The following is an 18,571-nucleotide window of genomic DNA, read 5'->3' on the forward strand; positions in this document are numbered from 1 at the left end:
GAAGATGAGTTCTCCCAGCCTGCAAATGCAGAGTAAGCACCCTCTTGTTTCTCTGCACCTCCCTCATCTTCTCCCAAGGCTTCACAATGTTGGGTATTCTTGCGGCTGGGCCTGGCTCAGTGGTCCAGCGCTTGCTTGGTGTGTGTGAGGGCCTGGGCCCTACGACCAGCACAAAAATCCTCAGTACGTTTATCTCTTTTAGGTGTTGCAAGTAGCATTTTATTATTTTCAGTTAGCAATAGAAGCACCCCTGATTTTTAGCCAGGTGTGCTGGTACGCACCTTTAATCCCAACACTCAGGAGGCAGAGGCCCCAGCGTCAGAGGCTAAAGTGGAGGAACAGAGTTGGAGGCTAGCTTGGACTACAGAGCAAAATTCTTGTCTGTAAAACTAAATATTAGCTAACCTAAAGAACAATGCGCTGCCAGGGCAGGTGAGGTGGCTCAGAGAGTAAAGGCGCTGCCACCAGCCTGATGGCCTGAGTTTGATTTCTGGGACCCACGGGATAGGAGGGAACAGACAGTAGCAAGACTTCTAAACCCACAGGACACACACAAACAAATACAACTAAGAAAGGGATAATGAAGTGATGTGTGCTGGCCAGCCCCTCCATCCTATGCCCACCTGTCTCCTGCTGACTGTGGCAACTGAACTGGAAGTCAGGCTCTCCTGGCAAGCGTTTCTTGGTCTTTCTTAGACCAGGATAAGGGACTGGCTTTGTCCTTGCTCCGAAGTCTCAAGTCCAGCCATTGAAGCCAATACTCATGGTAAAGAGCACATGGTTTATTAAAGACAACTTGTTGATAGCACTGACTCAGAGAACGGATGAGAACACAAAAGTCACTGCCATTCCAACCCTCAGGCGACCTGCTGCGCTCCTGGGGACACTCCCAGGTAGAAGCTGCAGGTACTGAAGACTCTGGTTCTCCCTTAAGAGTCATCAAAGGCAACTCCTTTCCTCAGGCAGCACCCAACGGGGACGGAGTCGCCCTACTCAAGACAATATCCATGTCCTTGGCCTTCATCTCAAGGACCAAGTAGTGGGCACAGGATACAGGTCTCCCACAGAAACAAACTGGATGCAGTGATCCCAACAGCATGGTCCCAGGAAGGAAGAGAGGACGAGAGGGAGGGAGGGAGGGGAAGGACAGACGAGAGGGACTACATTAGGTGTCCAAGGCAGTGTCTGTTGGCTTCCAGGCCATGAAGAGGTCAATGCTGGGGCTGAACTACAAGCTGACAAGCCCTAGGTGGAGGTGTGGCCAGGATGGGGGGGAGTGTATGTGTCCTGCATCTTTGAGTACAGCAGATGTACCGGCTCTGGCCTCCCTTATAGCCGGTTCTAGTGTAGAGCTGGCAGCATTCCCAGTCAGGAATGGCAGAGGATGTCACACACTCACAGCCCCAAGTCACTTGGCAATCTGCAATAAATAGCCCGTGTCTAAATAAATAGTTAAAAAAAAATCACCCAAATATTCTGTCTTGGGGGAGAAGGTAGCAAAAAGGCGAGCAGAGAGACCCAGCAGTACCCAAGGAGCTCACTAAAGTAGTGGCCTGGGAAGGCAGGGAGCCCAACTCTTGCCTGGCCAATCTGAGAGGGTGAGGACCCTTGCCATCAACCTGCCTTCAGGACCCAAAATACCTGGCCTCCACATAAAAGGAGGGGCATGACAGTGTCAAAAAAAGCCTACTTGCTGAACAAGGAGCAGTTCGGGGCACGCTGACCACGGGCCAGGAGATAGCCGAAGCTTCTCTGCAGCCCCCATGGGAGTAGAGGCCAGATGTAGGTCTCCTGGCACTGAGAGGTTCCAGGCCATCCAATCCTGGACACACAGAGGCATCCTTTGATCCCCTTGCCCTTGAGGAGACTTGCACACCCTGGGTAGGAGTGTGGAAGCCAAGAGGATGACAGTTCTACTGAAATGCTTAGAGTCCAACTCCCAGGCACAGCACATCCAGGCTGTGCTTGATCTCTGAGATGCTCAGTCTTCAGGGAGCCCAACAGACTCTCCTACTCCCTCCTTTCTCCATACTTGAGCAGAAAATGGGCAAGAGGCCCAAAGCTTCGCAGGCCCCGCTGTCAGCAGCACTCAGTTTCCACAAGCAGAGCAGGGCCAGGGCCTCTGATGAGCCACTGTGGGTTCCCTCTCTGATTAGGGGACTCTGCCACCTCGGGCTAGGGATGGGAACAGGATGCTCAAGCCAAGGGTGGCCTTCAGGGGTCTTACTAGGCCACACTTCTCATTCTGACTGCTGGCTTCAGGAAGCAGAGAGGAGGAGAGGGGAAGAAGCTTGGGGTAAGGCATCCCAAGAGAAGGGTAAGGAGAAATGGAGAGAAGCGGAAAGAGCAGGAGCCACACACGCCTCTGGCGAAGGAAGAGGGAGACAGGCAGAGGGAGAGACACAGAGAAGGGGAGCAGGGCCGTAGAGGGATTCCAACACACCCTCACTCCACTTCCAGGGCACGTGTGAACACACATGTACATAACACAAAGGCAGAGACACGTGGGGGACAGTCACAAGCAAATACACCGGGCAGGAGAGACAAAAGGTGGACCTACATCGGGCAGTCACTCAGCTCTTCTGGGGACACTTCCCCAAGTAGCTTGAGCACCAACACTCGGGGAGGGTTTCTGGCCCATTAGCCAATTACCTCCCTGACCAGGACCCACAGGAAGATGAAATACAAAGGATGAGGGCTTCTGGGCAGGCACGGCAGGACCCTTGCCAGCCTCTGGTGCCCCGAGTGGGCCCAGCCCTAGGAAACCAGTTCGGGAGCTGCAGCCCTGCTCAGCAGTCTGGGTGGAGGTCTCAGGGCTGAGGTGCAGGGAGAGTGGCAGCGCCAAGCACTGGGAAGGAGCACGGCACAGCGTGCTCCAGGAGGAGTAGCCTGGACCGCGGGAACCAGGCTGGGAAGACCTGGAGCTGGCCAAAACCACAGCTTGCTGTCAGCCGGCTTCCCCATCGGCTCCTTCATGTCCCACAAACGGGGGTGTAGAGCCCAGGTGGGTGCTCTTCCAAACCTGGACCTCTTGCCACCAGGTTACTTCGAGTCTTGGAGCTCCTTGGCTTTCTGTAGGATCTGGCAGACGTCTGTGATGGGGTAATCCTGAACACCAGGAAAACCACAATGCGCTCCTGGAGTAGGCCCCGCTTGGCTCCACTCGTCACACCCTCCCACACAGACCTGTCGCCACGGTGTGGCACCAGGGACAGGGACCACGGTGTACCAGACACCCCAAGTATTCTGCCCCAAACAATGCCTGTCACCGAGGTCGCAACTCCCGAGGTCCAAAGGGTCTCAGAGTCTGTCTTAGAACCAAGGTGCCCAAGGCCTCAGCCCTCCCATCTCTTGACCTGGAAGTGGAGCCACACCCATGCCAAGCCTTGAGCTAGCTGGGGCAGTGTAGCCCTTAGTCTTCCAGTCCCCAGAGGAGTCCCAAGAGGAGGTGCTGTGATTACATGATTACATCCATCTTACAGACCTAGCTAGTGAGGTTACTGAAAACCTACCCTAAGCCAGGGAGGTGTTGGTGAAGACACTGAGGCCTAGAGTATGTCACTTGGCTCAAGTCACATGACTAGGAGAGCAGAACATACATGAACCTCAGGCTTCCTGTCAGACCCATCTGACACACACCTCCCTGCCTGAGCAAAATCAGCAACACCCATTGCCTCGATCTTGCCACCCAGAATACTGAGGGCCAAGGACATACACCACTCAAGGTCTATGAAGACCAGGACTCAATTCAGATCCAAACCAGAACCCACAATATGCGATGTTTCTGGTGCAAGCCTGCCACAGTGGCTGGTACAGGGTAGAGTGTGGAAAGTGTCTGCCCTGTGGCTGGGACTGATGTCCCCTCCTGTGCCCATTACCTGCAGAAGCCGCATGTTGATGGTGAAATCCCCCTCCAGCAACTGCTCCCGGATCAGTCTGCAGGGAAAGAAGCAGCCACAGTGCTGGCCCCGGAAGGCCCGGGAGCAGGCCTGCTGCTTACTCCTCCACCCTCAGCAAGTCCCCCCGGAGGTCAGAGTTTCTGGGCTTGCTCTGGCCACCATCCAGGACTGGCACCCCCATACCCCAGCTTTCCTTATGGACAGGGCAAACCACGCCCCACTCACATGAGCATGGCACAGCAGACCAGAAGGAGAAAGTCAAAGCGGTTGTCATCGGCAAAGAGGGAGTCCCAGATCCGGATGACATCGGGCAGCAAGAACTCCTGCGACAGCAGCAGTGTCAGCCAGCGGAAGGCAAAGAACTGCGGCTTGATATTCTGCTCTTGCTGGGGAGACAGCAGGGACCGGGTGTCAGCTGCATGAAGAAAATGCCGCCTAGGAGCAAGCCCTGCTCAGGGCCCTCAAAGGGGCCGTACAGAGCCTCAGTTCACTAAGGGGACAGCTGCTGTTAATCCAGCCAAGGCTGCCATACCTTTGGATTTCCACAAGACACCAGAAACCCAGAATTTTACATTAGCCCTTCAGATTTGGAAATGATGGCTCACCACACACAATTCCTCCTCTCTGTTTGCAGACATGCGCAAGCACCAGCACCAGGCACAGTACCTGTACTCAGCTTACATAACCCAGGAAACAACCACATAGGGCAGGGCTCCCCAAGAAGGCGCACTTCGGTGAGCCACAGAGGGTATTAACAGAAAGAGCATGCAATGCGCCACTGTTGTGGAATATTACTTTAACTGGGCAAAGATGTGTTATGTTTGTTTAATGATGTAGAGACGGCCTGCCTAAGGCACCTGATTGGTCTAATAAAAAGCTGACGGGCCAATAGCTCAGTAGGACAGGCGGGGCTGGCGGGTAGAGAGAATAAATAGGAGGAGGAATCTAGGCTCAAGAAGAAAGTAATGAGAAGAGAGAGATAGAGAGGCCTGGGGCCAGTGAGCCAGACATGGAGTAGGACATACAGAAGGAAAGAAAATAAAAAAACACCAGCCGGGCGTTGGTGGCGCACACCTTTAATCCCAGCACTCGGGAGGCAGAAGCAGATGAATTTCTGTGAGTTCGAGATCAGCCTGGTCTACAAGAGCTAATTCCAGGACAGCCTCCAAAGCTACACAGGAAACCCTGTCTCGAAACACCCTCATCCCAAAAAAAGAAAAATAAAATAAAAGGCACGGAGTCAAAACATATATGAAGAGAAACGGTAAAATAAATTATAAGAGCTAGAAGAACAAGCATAAGGTAGGGCTGAGCATTCATAACTAGCAAGTCTCTATGTCATGATTTGGGAGCTGGCTGGTGGCCCAAAAGCCTGCCACACCACACAGTAAAATTAGCAATCCACATTATTTAAAAATGTATGCTTCGGGCTGGAGAGATGGCTCAGAGGTTAAGAGCACTGACTGCTCTTCCAGAGGTCCTGAGTTCAATTCCCAGCAACCACATGGTGGCTCACAACCATCTACAATTCAATCTGGTGCCCTCTTCTGATACGTAGATAGAACACTGTATATGTAATAAATAAATAAATCTTTAAAAAAAAATGTATGCTTCAAGCCAGGCAGGTGGCACACGCCTTTAAACCCCACACTGGTGACACAGAGGCTGGCTGATTTCTTGGGTTCAAGGCCAGCCTGGAATACACAGCCAGGACAGCCAGTGTTACAGAGAAACCCTGTCTCAAAAAAAAACAAATAAGGGAGGGCTCTGCCGTGGGTGAACGGGCTGTGTGTGACATGCAGTTGCTGGGGACTACTAAGACTTTAATGCAGATCCAATCTGGTGGGGTCCCCCCAGGTCCCCTCAAGACCTGCAGTTCTCCCTCCCTCCCTCCGCTCGTGCTAGAAACCAGGCCGACTGTTAAGGAAAGCAATGGATGAGGTGTGGAAGCTCGAGAGGTCACAGAATGTGGAGAGCCTGGGTGAGCGGGAAGAGCGGTTGTCCCCATTCTGACTCACCAACAGACTAGGAGCGACTAGAACACCCAGTTCATTGTGAAGAAAACAAAATCAAAATAAATAAATAAATAAAAAATAAATAAATAAAATAAAAAAATATGCATCCATGCTTTTTGCACAAAACTTTTTAAACACTTGTTTTTGAGACAGGGTCTCACCATATAGCTCCAGCTGGTCTCAAACTCACTAGATAGGCTAGCTTCAAACTCAGCAATTCACCTGGCTCTGCCTCCTAAATGCTGGGAATAAAGGTGTGTGCCACTGCCACCCCCCACCCCAGCATTTTTTGTTTGTTTGTTTGAAACAAAGTCTCTCTATGTATTATCCCTGAGTGTCCTGAAACTTGCTCTATAGACCCAGCTGGCCTCGAACTCAGAGAGATCTTCTGCCTTTGCTTCCCAAGTGCTAGGACTGAAGGCTTGCTCCACCACATGCAGTCTGTAAGCACCACCCCCTCCCAGCCTATTTGGCTTCCATGCTCAGTTGCCAGGCCTCCCAGGCCTGCCTCAGCATGGGTCAGCATGCCCTGGCCAGCACCCTGAGAAAATGCCCAACGTTGCTCAGCTGCAATCCCTTTCGGTCCCCAGACTCAAGGCAGAACCAGGTGTGTGCCCGGCGTGTGCACAGCCCATGTGCTGTGAGTTTTGCTTGTGTGTCTGGTCCTCACCAGTTTCAGGTAGAGCTCTACATCCTTATCCTTCAAGGTGGAGTACACCTTTTCCATCTTGTAGGTGATGCCGCACTGGGAGTCATCTAGGCTCTTGATGAAGTTGTCCCGGATCTCAGCCATGAGGTTGGTGAAGCAGAAAAAGGTATCTGCTTCAGCGTGCTCTGGGACAGACAGTGAGGGGTGGGTAGGCACAGGAAATGAGGGGTTCTTGAGTCCCACCTCACCTCTCACCCACAGGACATATGCCCCACTTCTACATGTCACCAGCCCGTGGAGGCTGGAATGGGTCCTTCGCCCTGGCCCCGTCCACCCCTAAGGACTTCTCACTCCTACCTCACCTTCCAGGCACACAACCCACTTGGCAGTTTATCATCATACACTCTCCTAGTGGCCATTTATTCTACAGAAAGTTACAGGTGTCAGTGAACAGCAGTATCCTAGAAGGCAGAGCTGGAAAGAGTCTTAGACACAATCCAGGCCAGCACCTGCTCTGACATGGGCACAGATGTCTGGAAGCAGATAAGACTCTGGAGCCCCACGTGGCCCATCAGTCTAGGTAGCCCCATTCTCGTGCTCTAGGGAGTCAGCAATGGGAGATCCAGGTGGCTAAGAGCCTGTCTACCTTTCCACTCGCTATTGGGGTCAGTGGCAAAAGTGTAGTAGAGGGGGCCCACGATCTCGTTCATGCCCTGCACATAAGCGATGCCAGGGTTGAGCTTGGCATAGATGAACAGGATCCGCTCCACCACCTCCCAGTGGGCTTCACAGCCATTGGGCAGAACCTCGTACTCGTTCAGGGCCGGTGGTGCATTGTTCTTGTGCGGGGAGCTCATCTGGGGAGAAGAGGAGAGCCTGTTAGCAGATCAAATGTCCCCACTAAGCTCAATCTGACTCAGCATCTAGCTCATGGGTAGGACAGAGCATGGAGGACCATGTCAGACGCAAGGAAGAGGCAGCTCGATGCTCTATGAAGACACTGGAAGTGACAACCAGGCTAAAAACAGAGGTCAACAGGCATGACGGTGCACACCTTTAGTCCTCACACCTGAGAGGCAGAGGCAGGCAGATCTCTGTGAGTTCAAGGTCTGCCAAGGCTACATAGTGAGACCCTGTCTTTAAAACCAAAAAACCAAAACCAACCAAACACAACAACAGAACAGAGTTAAATTCTGTGGTGAGGAACTGATGCGGGGAGGGGAAGAAGGGACACCCTGCACAATGAGAAATCTTAATCTTGACTGGTAGTTACACAGGTGTACCTGTAAGAAAAACAAATATAACTATATACATAAAATGTGTGCATTTTTAAGTATGTATACTTCTATTGAAAATAAAGACTTAGCTGGGTGGTGGTGGCACACATCTTTAATCCCAGCACTAAGGAAGCAGAGGTAGGTGATAGGCGAATGTCCCTGAGTTCAAAGTCAGCCTGGGATGTGAGGGCGATCTGGCTGCAACATCTGTCACCCCATTGATCGCCAGGGTTGATTCGGCTGATCTGGCTGGCTAGGCGGGTGTCCTTTCCTCCCTCACCGCTCCATGTGTGTCCCTCCCGAAGCTGCACGCTCGGTCGAAGAGGACGACCTTCCCCGAATAGAGGAGGAACAGTCTTCGGTCAAGGGTATACGAGTAGCTGTGCTCCCCTGCTAGAACCTCCAAACAAGCTCTCAAAGTCAGCCTGGTCTATAGACCAGGACAGCCAGAGCCACACACAGAGACCTTATCTTGGAAAAGAAAAAAAAGGAAAAGAAAATAAACATTTGGCTTCATGAAGTGGTACAGGTCTGTGAATCCCAGCACTTGGAGGTAGAATCGCAGAATCAAGAGTTCAATGCTAGCCTCAGCTACATATAGCAGCCTAGGCCAACCTGGAATTCATAAAACCCGTTCAAAACAAGAAAAGGGTCTACAATATCATCAGCTCTGTAGAGCCTCAGGGAATGTAGGGGACTTGGGTGCCTGGTCTCTGCCCTCAGCCTGCTCCAGCAGTGGCTGCAGAGCTGCGGGATCTGCAGGAGAGACTACTGTACAAGGCTGTTTTAGGAGTCCACGCTATCTCTATACACCTGTCACATGTGTATATGACAGAAGCACATCACCCCAGGAGCAGACCACACTCCTCCACCTACTCCTACAATCGTCTCTCAGAACCATTTTCACACGGGTCAGACGACTTCAAAGGCATCATACAGCTGAGGATGGCCCTGAGCTGATCCCCCTGCCTCAGGTTACAGGCGTTGAACCACAGCACCACCTTTGAAGACGAGGAAACTGAGGCTCACACAGACTTGAACCTGGACTGGCCAGCCCAGAGCCTGTGGGCCGAGCTGCTGGAGCAGGCTTTCTCCCAAGAAGGCCCAGTGCTTCTAGCTTTCCAAGAACCTGCTTTCCATGACCTCATTTCCTCCTAGCTGTTCCACAGCCAGGCGGGGCAGGAGAGATCATGCCCAGATTACAGAGGAGGAAAAAGCCCAGAAGCAACAGCTCAGTATCCCTTGCCCAGAGCCGCATGGAAGGCTGACTTAACTCAAGCCACCCCACTACAGGCACAGAATCCCAGGGATGAAGCTTCAGGTGATTCCTGGGCTGTCCAAATCAGATCCACAGGTAGAGTGGGCAGTGTTTGACCCTCATAGGCAATACAACAGTGAAAGGACTGACAGGCAGGGCCTTAATCCGGGCAATCAGCCTCCACACCAAGAGGGATGTACAAAAACTGAGCCACACTTCCCTTACCAAGCTGGCCTATGCACAACAACTCTGGTGGACCCTAACCCCGTAACAGGGACATGGGACCAGGAGTGAATGCAGCCATGGTGGCTGCCCCATCAGTTAGCAACTCAGGGAAAAGAAATTGTGCAAGCCTCCATTCCCTGATGGGAGGCTACAGAACAGAGTTTTGCCACTGATGAAAGCCAGTGACATGTGGGACAAATCATCACTATGGGTCCCAAAGCCTGGGTCTAAATGGAGAAATAAGGCCATACACCTTTTTGGGCACAGCAGCTGCCGCAAGTGGCAAGGGTCTGCTAGACCCTGGAGCTCAACAACCCTCAGGGCTTACCCCGTTCTGTGTGCCCCAGATCTGTCCCTGCTGGAACCAAACAGAAAACTCTCGCCTAGACAAATGCAGCCATCTGTTTTGATGTCCCTTCCATGCCCTAGGACACCTGACCCAAAAGTTGCTACCTGCCCAGAATACTCCAAGAGCCCACCAGCCATCTGTACAAAGGCCCTGTCTAACCTCCCTACCAACTGCTCTCCTAGTACCCTCCAGCACCTTCCCTCTCCTGTCTCATGGCTTCCAGCGATAGTGGCCTCCATTCTTCCCCATGATACAAATGATAAACTAAGCTTGCAGCGTGAGGCGTAGAACCAAGCAACTCTGCAGTGGTGAACAAGATGCCAGAGGCCATGGGTCCCTAAGGCAGCCCAGCCCGGCTGCTTCAACCAGGTGAAGATGGCTTTGTTGCACCATGGGCTGGGCTGCTGTTTGGTATCTTCTCCTGTCTCAGGACTGGAATGTGGGGTTGGGAGCTGAAGGGCAGCATTGGGAAAGCCATACTGCAGAGTGGTGGCATGTTCACGGCCATTGGAATAGGCATATGATGCCAATCAGGGCGGTGACTTGCCTGCTACAGCTATACTTTCTCATCCATTTCGACCCTTGTACAATAATAAAGCTGTTTTCTTTTTCAAGACAGGGTTTCTCTGTATTGCTTTGGAGCCTGTCCTGGAACTCACTCTATAGACCAGGCTGGCCTCAAACTCACAGAGCTCTGCTTGCCTCTGCCTCCCGAGTGCTGGAATTAAAGGTGTACACCACCACCAGCCAGCAATAACGTTTTTTTTTCTTAAAAAAAAAAGATAAATTACATTTACACGGTTATTAAGTATCAACATTCAACACAAATCCAAAGCTGACCACCAGGCCCCAGGACTGAGACAGCTGGGTGGCCTCCCCACGGAGTTCAGGGAGGGCATGGTGACATGTGGGCAGCACACATGGCAGTGGCCAGTGGCTTCATGGTCCACGCAGCGAGTAGGGAGCAGGGACATAAGCTAGCTGGCCTGTGGGTGGAGGGGACACAGAGGGTACTGGGGGAGTCTCAGTCTGAAGGGCTCTTGTCGTCTGCAGCAGAACCGCCAGCCTGGCCCCATGTGGTGAACACCGGCACAGACCCCAGCAACACTTGAAAGGCTGTTTCTCCTCCATCTTTGCCATCCTGCCACACAGGCCAGCTGAAGCTGACATCCAGATCTGGATGGAGCGCTATGGAGCACTGTCCTCAAGACACCCTCCTCTCTCAGTCATCTCCATTTCACCTCTGCCAAGCCTGGGCATGGACAGTACCCCCCTCGCCTTGCAGCTACTGTATCCTGCTGCAACAACAAAAAGGCCCTCGGACACTAACTGTCAGAACACAGGAAGTGCACAGTGGATCAAACGAAACATTTAGGGGCCAGCTGTTAAGAAAAGACCCCAGAGGCTACAGAGATGGCTCAGAGGTTAAGAGCACTGACTGCTCTTCCAGAGGACCTGAGTTCAATTCCCAGCAACCACATGGTGACTCACAGCCATCTGTAATGAGATCTGGGGCCCCCTTCTGTCTTGCAGGCACACATGCAAATAGAGCACTCATATACATCAATAAATCTTTAGAAAAGAAAAGACCCCAGGGGGCTGGAGCAAAGGCTCAGAAGTTAAGAGCATTTGTTCTTGCAGAGGACCAGAGTTCGATTCCCAGCACTCAGAACTACCTGACTCCAGTTCCAGGGGATGGAATGCCTTTTTTGGACCTCCACAGGCACCAAACATGCACATGGAGCACATACACACATGCAGGCAAACATTCAAACAAAATAAATAAATCTTTAAAAAGATCCCAGGTCCTCAACTGGCTCTTACATTTGTGACCCCGCTCCGGTTCCGGGCCACTGTCTGAGATTTCAGGGTTGTCTGCTCCACCCGCTTACGGAGGGTCTCAAACTCATTCTGTGGGTCCAGGATGAGGAGACAGGGGTACTCAGTGGCTCTTTGGAAGAAGGAGATATCTGGACACAGCCTCCTATTGGAATGGAGAGAATGGTATCACTCAGGGTGGCAGCCCCAGGTATCCTAAGACATGGCTAACTTTATGTATTTATTTCACAGTGCTGGGGACAGCCTAGGTACATGCTAGAAAAGTGCTCTACTACTGAGCCACTTCAACTGTTTGCTTGTTTGTAATTCTAACATTTCAGATGGGTATGATGGCTCACACCAGTAATCAAGCACTTGGAAGACCTAAGGCAGGAGGATTGCCCAAGTTCAAGGCCAGCTTCCGGTACAAAGTGAGCTCCTGAGCAGATATGACTAGTGTAAGACTGTATCTCAAGAAACTAAAATAATATTTTAATCCCCAAAACACAGTTTTTACAAAGGCAGTAGAAATTACATATACATATATATATATGCTCATTTCATATGTGTTCTGGAAGAGGTACATGTGTACATTTTAGAACTATATTCATGGTCATAAAGCCTAATTCTAGTAAACCATGAACACCTTTCCAAGACAAAAGCACTTGTCTAGGAACTAAGGATATAGATCGGTAGTAGAACACTTGCCCAGCATGCACTATATATACATGTATGTAAGTATGTCTGATATTTATGAGGAGTCAAGTCCTGAGTTCAGTCCCCAGCAAAAAATTATATTGTATTTACATGCATCCATCTGCAGATTCATGGATACGCACAAGGATTAACATGGTCATTTACCACAGGGAAGGTTTGGTTAAGTGCAAAAGAACACCCCCTGCTGATAAGAAGTATGCAAGGAACGGAAGCAGGGGCATCTGGTGCACGACAGGGCACATCCCCGAGCTCCTGGGCACAGTACACGGCACACTGGCCCTCTGGGAACACTGACAACCTATTGTCATCACCAGTGAGAGAAGGGGCCTGAACCAAACTACTACAGGATGAGGTTCTTGACCTAACCCTGGCCAGTGCAGCATCTCAGCGGTAGGGCTGCTCCAATGCCAGTCTGAGGAGAAAGGTGCCGAGAGCCTGGTGCACCACCCCATTCAGACATCCATAGGACACCTAGGAAGGGATCTGGGCAGAGACGCAGCACTCAGGGGGGTGACGGGGGAGATCTTCTTGTAGACTTGATCCCAAGCCTCACAGCACTCCTGCATCAGTTCCTTGGGCTAGGAATTGATGCACAGACCTGTGCCTACCATCCTCCTCTTGCCTGGCATCTCGTGCTAAGTCACCTCCCCTAAAATAAGGCTCCTATTCTTTCTCACAGCAGCAGCAACCTTTGCAACCCCATGTGTGTTGACACCTTTGCAACCCCATGGGTGTTGACAATGAACATTTGTCTCCTCAGGTAAACCTCCAGACCTCCTCACATGGGTGCAGCTGGCCTGTGCTGCTGCAGGCAGAATTGGCCCCAGGATCCCTTGGGGATGCCAGTGAGGTGCTCTGTATGACTTTCCTGTCTACTCAAGGAGTGGGTACCAGAGAGGACTCTGTCAGGCTGCTCCAAGTGAAAGGGGATCAGCTCCCAGGGCCCTTCTCCAAAGGCAACTGATTATTTCAAAGGCCTCTGCAGCATGCGGAAGCCAGCCTAACAATCTAAATGATACGTGAAGACCCATCCATACTGCACATGCCCTTAACCTGGGTCATCTCACTTCTGCTTCCAGATAAGTCACGTTCAGAGAGCCTGACTCACCTGCCCTTGGTCAAACAGCCAATTGGTGAAGCTGTCACTGAAACCAGACAAACAAATAGGCTCCAGTGCCTTTGGTCCTCCACTGCAGGTACAAACCCTGGCAAGGGCCCCTGGCAGCACAAAGCCCCCGAGCCTCTTACCGGACATCTTTGTCAATCTGCAGTAGCACCTCGTTGTCCTTAAAATACGTGTTCCACCTGCTGTCGGGGTTTGGGTTGAGGGGCTGTGAAGAGAGAAGCAGATGCTGTGTGCATGGACCAGCCTGGGCTGCAGCTCAGCGGCCTCACATCAAAAGCCCAAAGACCTAGCTCCGGGCCAGAGACACGCTCAGTCCACCCGGCAAGTACAGGCTTCCCAGTGCCTCCTGGGTCTGTAGAAGCACTTCCACACTGCACTGGCAGCGGCCAGCCTGGTAGTCTGCTCTGAGCACTTCCTGTATGGCAGACAGTGTTCTCAGCAATGCCCCAGCCAGAAGTGTGCGTGTGACACTCACTCACTGTGCACCCGAGAGGGCAAACGAACACGTGAGTGTCATTTCACGATCTACCAGTGCTTTGAGTAGTCACTCCTATCTGGGAGGACGGGTCTGAGGCCAGTCCAGCTACACTTCCTGCTGTGTGAAGAGCGTATGAAGAAGCCCGGTATAGCTGGAGAAAAACAGGGCTTTCTCCAGGCCTCAGGCGGGCACTTCTTCCTTACTTCTGCCCGGCCCTGTCTCAACCATACAATCCCAGTGCCTTCCTCAAGGACCCTGGGTGAGGAGAGGCATGTAGTTCAGTGGCAGAGTGACTGTCTACAACGTTTGAGATTCTCTGCCCAACCTCCAGCACATAAAAAGGCAAACAAATGAACATTTCGCCAGGGATAAATCCCATTCTTTTTTTTTTTTTTTTTTGGTTTTTCGAGGCAGGGTTTCTCTGTATTGTTTTGGAGGCTGTCCTGGAACTCTCTCTGTAGACCAGGCTGGCCTAGAACTCACAGAGATCCGCCTGCCTCTGCCTCCCAAGTGCTAGGATTAAAGGCGTGCGCCACCAACGCCCGGCCAATAAATTCCATTCTTGAGAGGGCTGAAGAAGGAAAACTGCAAGTTTGAGAGGAGCCTGGACAACACAGCAAGATCCTGCCTCAAAAACAAACAAACAAACAAACAAACCAAAAAATCCATTCGGGGCCTGCAAAATGGTTTTAGTAGGTAAAGCGCTTGCCACGCAAGCATAAGACCCGAGTTCAGTCCCCAAAACACATGGGGGAAGGCAGGAACAGGCACTGACTGTTGTTCAGCAGTAGTTTAGCTGGGTATGTTACTGGACCCATTTTCCTCAGTACACTAAAGGAACCGGCATCTTAATCTTTTTATTAAAATACAAAAAAAAAAGTACTGGTGGTAACGGTTCCAGAGACCATGCCCAAAGAGCTCCTGGAGCAGGGTGACTCCCACAGCACCCTCAGGACAATGGTTATCCATTGTTGCTAACTGAGGTAAGGCTTCTTGCGCCTAGAATAAGCAGGGAGACACCACTGTTTCCAAGGGGCAGGAAAACTGAAGGGAGGAACTGACAGGAACGCAGGCCAGGCCGCCTGTCCTCTATCAAGGGGCCCTTGCCTGGACCAAGCCTCCCCCTCCCCATGTACACTCTTGGCCCCTGATGTCAACCTTACTTACATGGTCCTCAAAGGTCACATCCTCCCTGGATACACCCATGTTGGCCTTGGCAATGCCAGGCTGGATGATCATTTCTCTCAGGAACTGAGAATAGAGCCCCCTGCAGAAAAGTAGGGCAGAGAAGGATGAGTCCAGAGAAGCACACACAGGAAACAAGACAGGCGTGCGTGAGGTGAGAGTCCTCTAATTCACAGGTCTCACCTCTGCTTGGCCAGGATGGAAGTCCACGAGGCTCTCTCCAAAGGGAGGTAGTTCAGGAGGATCTGCACAGAGAACAGCACAGCTCTGGCGACATCCCTGCCCCCATCCTGGACAGCAGTGGAGGCACACAGGCCTCAAAAGAAAGGCTTCGTGAAACCCGGAACAGGCGAGGTGGCTGTGACCCCGGAGCTCAGCACTGAAGGGTGGCCCCCCTGCTCCTAGCCCCAGCTCAATCCCTCCCTCTGCTTTCCTCACAGACTCTTCTGAAAGAGAAGAGGCCATGGCGTTGAAGGGCTGGTAACCAGGAACAGGGTTGCCACAGCTCAGCGGGTGGCTTCAGGGGGAACTAGCCTCGGCTTTGTCCCAGTCGGCATCACTTCCAGGAAGTGGGGATCTTTCCTGGCATTATAATGTGTGCCATCCCCAAAGGCATCCTGGAGAGGATGCCAAGAGAACACAAACCCCCACAACTTCCAGAGAGACTTCCTCAGACAAGCAGTGAAAGGAGCAGAGAGGAGAGGCCAGGAGGAGGTCCATGCAAGACCCAGGAGACCCCAAACCAAGAAGCCCCACCCCAGGCACACCCACCTTCCAGCAGAGGCAGCGCAGTCCGCCCTCACAGGGGATGCCTGTGGACACAGCAGGCAAAGGTCACCCCAAGCCAGAGTTCCAGAACCCCCAGCCCTACACCGTGGAGTCAGCTGGCGGGAAGCACTTCGGGGACCACTCTCCACGAAAGACGTGTCTGCGCTGGGTGCTAACGCTAGCTTATGTCTACAGCCCTGTCCCCCAGTCTAGAACCTCATCTGTCTGGATGTTCTCTGAACCTTCTCATCCCTGCTATTTCTTCTTCAGAGAGGCCCTTATCAACTACCAACTCTGTTCAAAGTCAGGCTCTCTTTGGGGGAAGAGAGTAGAGTTTTATATAGTCCAGGCTGGCCTCAAATCTACTATGGAGCCAAGAAGGAACATGGCTTCCTTTTGCCTTCACCTCCTGAGTGGCAAGATTACAGGTGTATTTGGCCACCTTGACTAGTTTATGGGGTGCTGAGACTCAAAAGTGAGGCTCTGTACATGCTAGCCAAACACTCTATGAACTGAATGACATGCCCAGACTCAGTCTCTTTTAATTTGTATTTCCTTTACAAGACAGGCTCTCATCATATAGCTCTGGCTGAGCCGGAACGCACCATGTAGACCAGGCTGGTCTTGAACTCACACAGATCCAGCTGCCTCTGCCTCCTGTTCTGGGATTAAAAGTGTGAGCCACCATGCTGGGCATCAGTATCTCTGGTTATATACACTGGCTCTCTATTATAATGCCCATCACAACTGATGTTATATAAAGACCTGAGTATGAACTTTATGTGTGTAACGCATACAAATGGAGAGGTCTCAGGCACGCAGCATATTTGTTTGTTGGTGTCCTATGCCTAGCACAAGACACAGGTCACAAATGGCATTCCACATTTGTGAAATTCAAACCAAACCGTCAGGTTAAGAGCTCTGTGCCAGACAGCCATGATTTCACTGAATTCCAATTTTAGTTCCCATAAGTAAGGAAGATTAGCTCCCTCATCCTCACTTACAGATGAAGAAACGCATCTGTAGACAGAGCGTCTAAGGATTAGGACACAGTTGTAGCGAGCAGCCCAAGCTCTGCACGATCACCACAGACAGCCGCCCTCTGGGGCCTCCTCCACTCCACTCCAGAATGGGAAGGTCAACTTCTGCAATGCTGCCCAGAACCTCGCAAGAACAGCTTTGATGATAGTTTCCCTGGCACCGTGACGCTGAGCCCGTGCCCACAACTCAGAAATCTGCACAACCCAGGCGACTTAAACTCCTTCCTGGCAACATTAGCAGGCAGAACAGTGACACAAGGAGCTATAAGAACACCTTGGGGTGTTTTTACAGGCAGGGTAAAACCCAGCTATCTCTCTGCTGGATCATTAACCACGTGGGGAAGGGCAAAGTCAAACACGGCTGATGTTCAACTCCTTAAAGTTGGTGTTCTAAGACTTGTGTTTTACCATTAACCAAAGGTCACTCTCAACTCTGACCCAAAGTCAGGCAGAGGAACCAGGAACCACCCTGCAACTTCTGAGAAACGACAAACACCTCATCTGGGCTTAAAAAGTCACCCCCATTTCAGTCTTCAGGCTACTGCAGGGAATCTGGGGAGCCAGGCGCCTCCTCTCTGAGGTCAAAGGGTGGTTACCACTCTTACAGCATCCAGGCAACTCTATGCAATCAGGCTATTTTCTTGATGCTGCCCCTCCATTTTAGCCATAATGCGATTCCAGAGAAACCCCAGGTAAAATTATGCCTTACCACTAAAGCTGAGTTCTCGAAGTTTTTCTAACACAATGGAGGGCTCCTTCAGGACATCCTGGAAATCTGCAATCCTTCAAGGGCAGAAAAGGAAACCCCAAATGACTAATCTTGCAGCCCACAGATCCCTTACCCCAACAGTCTCCAACCTCTAGCTTAGGGAAGTGGGCAACACAGGGTTCTTCTTCTAAAGTCTGCAATACCAACGAAGAGCAACGAGAGATGTTCTGGTCAAAACGGTTTTAAATGAGACCTTAACATTAAGCACTTTCCACTGTTAGTGAGCTGGCATTTCCTGGGCACTTGCTGTGGCCAAGCCCAGCCCATAGCACACCACTACCTGAATTCACACGACTAAGCTTCGAAACCAGGAGTAATTTGATCTACAGACAACGGACCTGACAATCTCCCCACCACTCTCATAGCTCTTGGTTGGGGAAGGGGGAGAGGGGGCACAGATCTCTTGGGCCTGCCCCCAGGCAAGGACAAAAGACTAAAAATTAGTCCTGGAGTGAGCAAAATTTAGCCGACGTTGCAAGATGTAGCCTGCGGGGAGGGGTGGGGGCGTTAAGAGACCAGACTGGAGAATCCGGGTTCTCTCTAGTGTTTCTCAAGAGTATTTGAGGGGAAAAGAGGATCCTGGAGCCAGGAAGTGGGGAGGATAACAGGTCTGGATGAGCGAAAGGGGTCCAGAGTGAGAAAGAAAGGTGACAGCAACATAAGAGAAGCATCCCTGCTTCTCCCCCGACACACTGGCAATGATGTTGTAAAGTGGGCGCTGGGGACCCTCCACCGGGGGTGGGGGCTATTCTTGGCCGCACATGCGCTGAGCAACTCCGTCGGGAGAAGGCGCGGCCCGGCCAGGGCAGTCTAGGGCAGTCCTGCCTTCGGGTCTCCTTACCGGCTCTTGTGCAGACTCGACATGGTGTTGACTTCCGGACCCCCGAGCTGCTCCTGCAGCCCCAGCTGCCGCCACTGCCCCCCCTTCCCCTCCGGGGACCCGGGGAGCTTTGCTTAAAGCCTCCGGCGGGAAGCAAAACCGAGAGCGTGCACGTTCC

General features: G+C 51.8%; 1 protein-coding gene across 3 annotated transcripts; it reads right to left on the bottom strand.

The window, feature by feature from the left end:
* Positions 1-767: 767 nt before the first annotated feature.
* On the bottom strand, positions 768-18,569 carry Tbc1d13 (TBC1 domain family member 13). Of its 3 annotated transcripts, none has more exons than XM_040745073.1 (12): positions 18,415-18,569; positions 17,514-17,587; positions 15,768-15,808; positions 15,180-15,241; positions 14,979-15,078; positions 13,456-13,538; positions 11,497-11,656; positions 7,210-7,420; positions 6,585-6,748; positions 4,125-4,285; positions 3,879-3,936; positions 768-3,108 (listed from the first exon to the last, which is right to left on the bottom strand). In XM_040745073.1, exons 1-12 carry the CDS (start codon positions 18,435-18,437, stop codon positions 3,043-3,045), a joined length of 1,203 nt encoding a protein of 400 aa, XP_040601007.1. In that variant the 5' UTR covers positions 18,438-18,569; the 3' UTR covers positions 768-3,042. The 3 variants fall into 3 exon arrangements, with proteins under 3 accessions (XP_040601007.1, XP_040601006.1, XP_040601008.1); XM_040745072.1 differs by having other exon boundaries at positions 15,180-15,286; XM_040745074.1 differs by lacking the exon at positions 15,768-15,808 and having other exon boundaries at positions 18,415-18,431.
* Positions 18,570-18,571: the final 2 nt, after the last annotated feature.

This window comes from Mesocricetus auratus, unplaced genomic scaffold (genome assembly GCF_017639785.1).
Source record: "Mesocricetus auratus isolate SY011 unplaced genomic scaffold, BCM_Maur_2.0 Super-Scaffold_100004, whole genome shotgun sequence".
Taxonomy (NCBI): domain Eukaryota; kingdom Metazoa; phylum Chordata; class Mammalia; order Rodentia; family Cricetidae; genus Mesocricetus; species Mesocricetus auratus.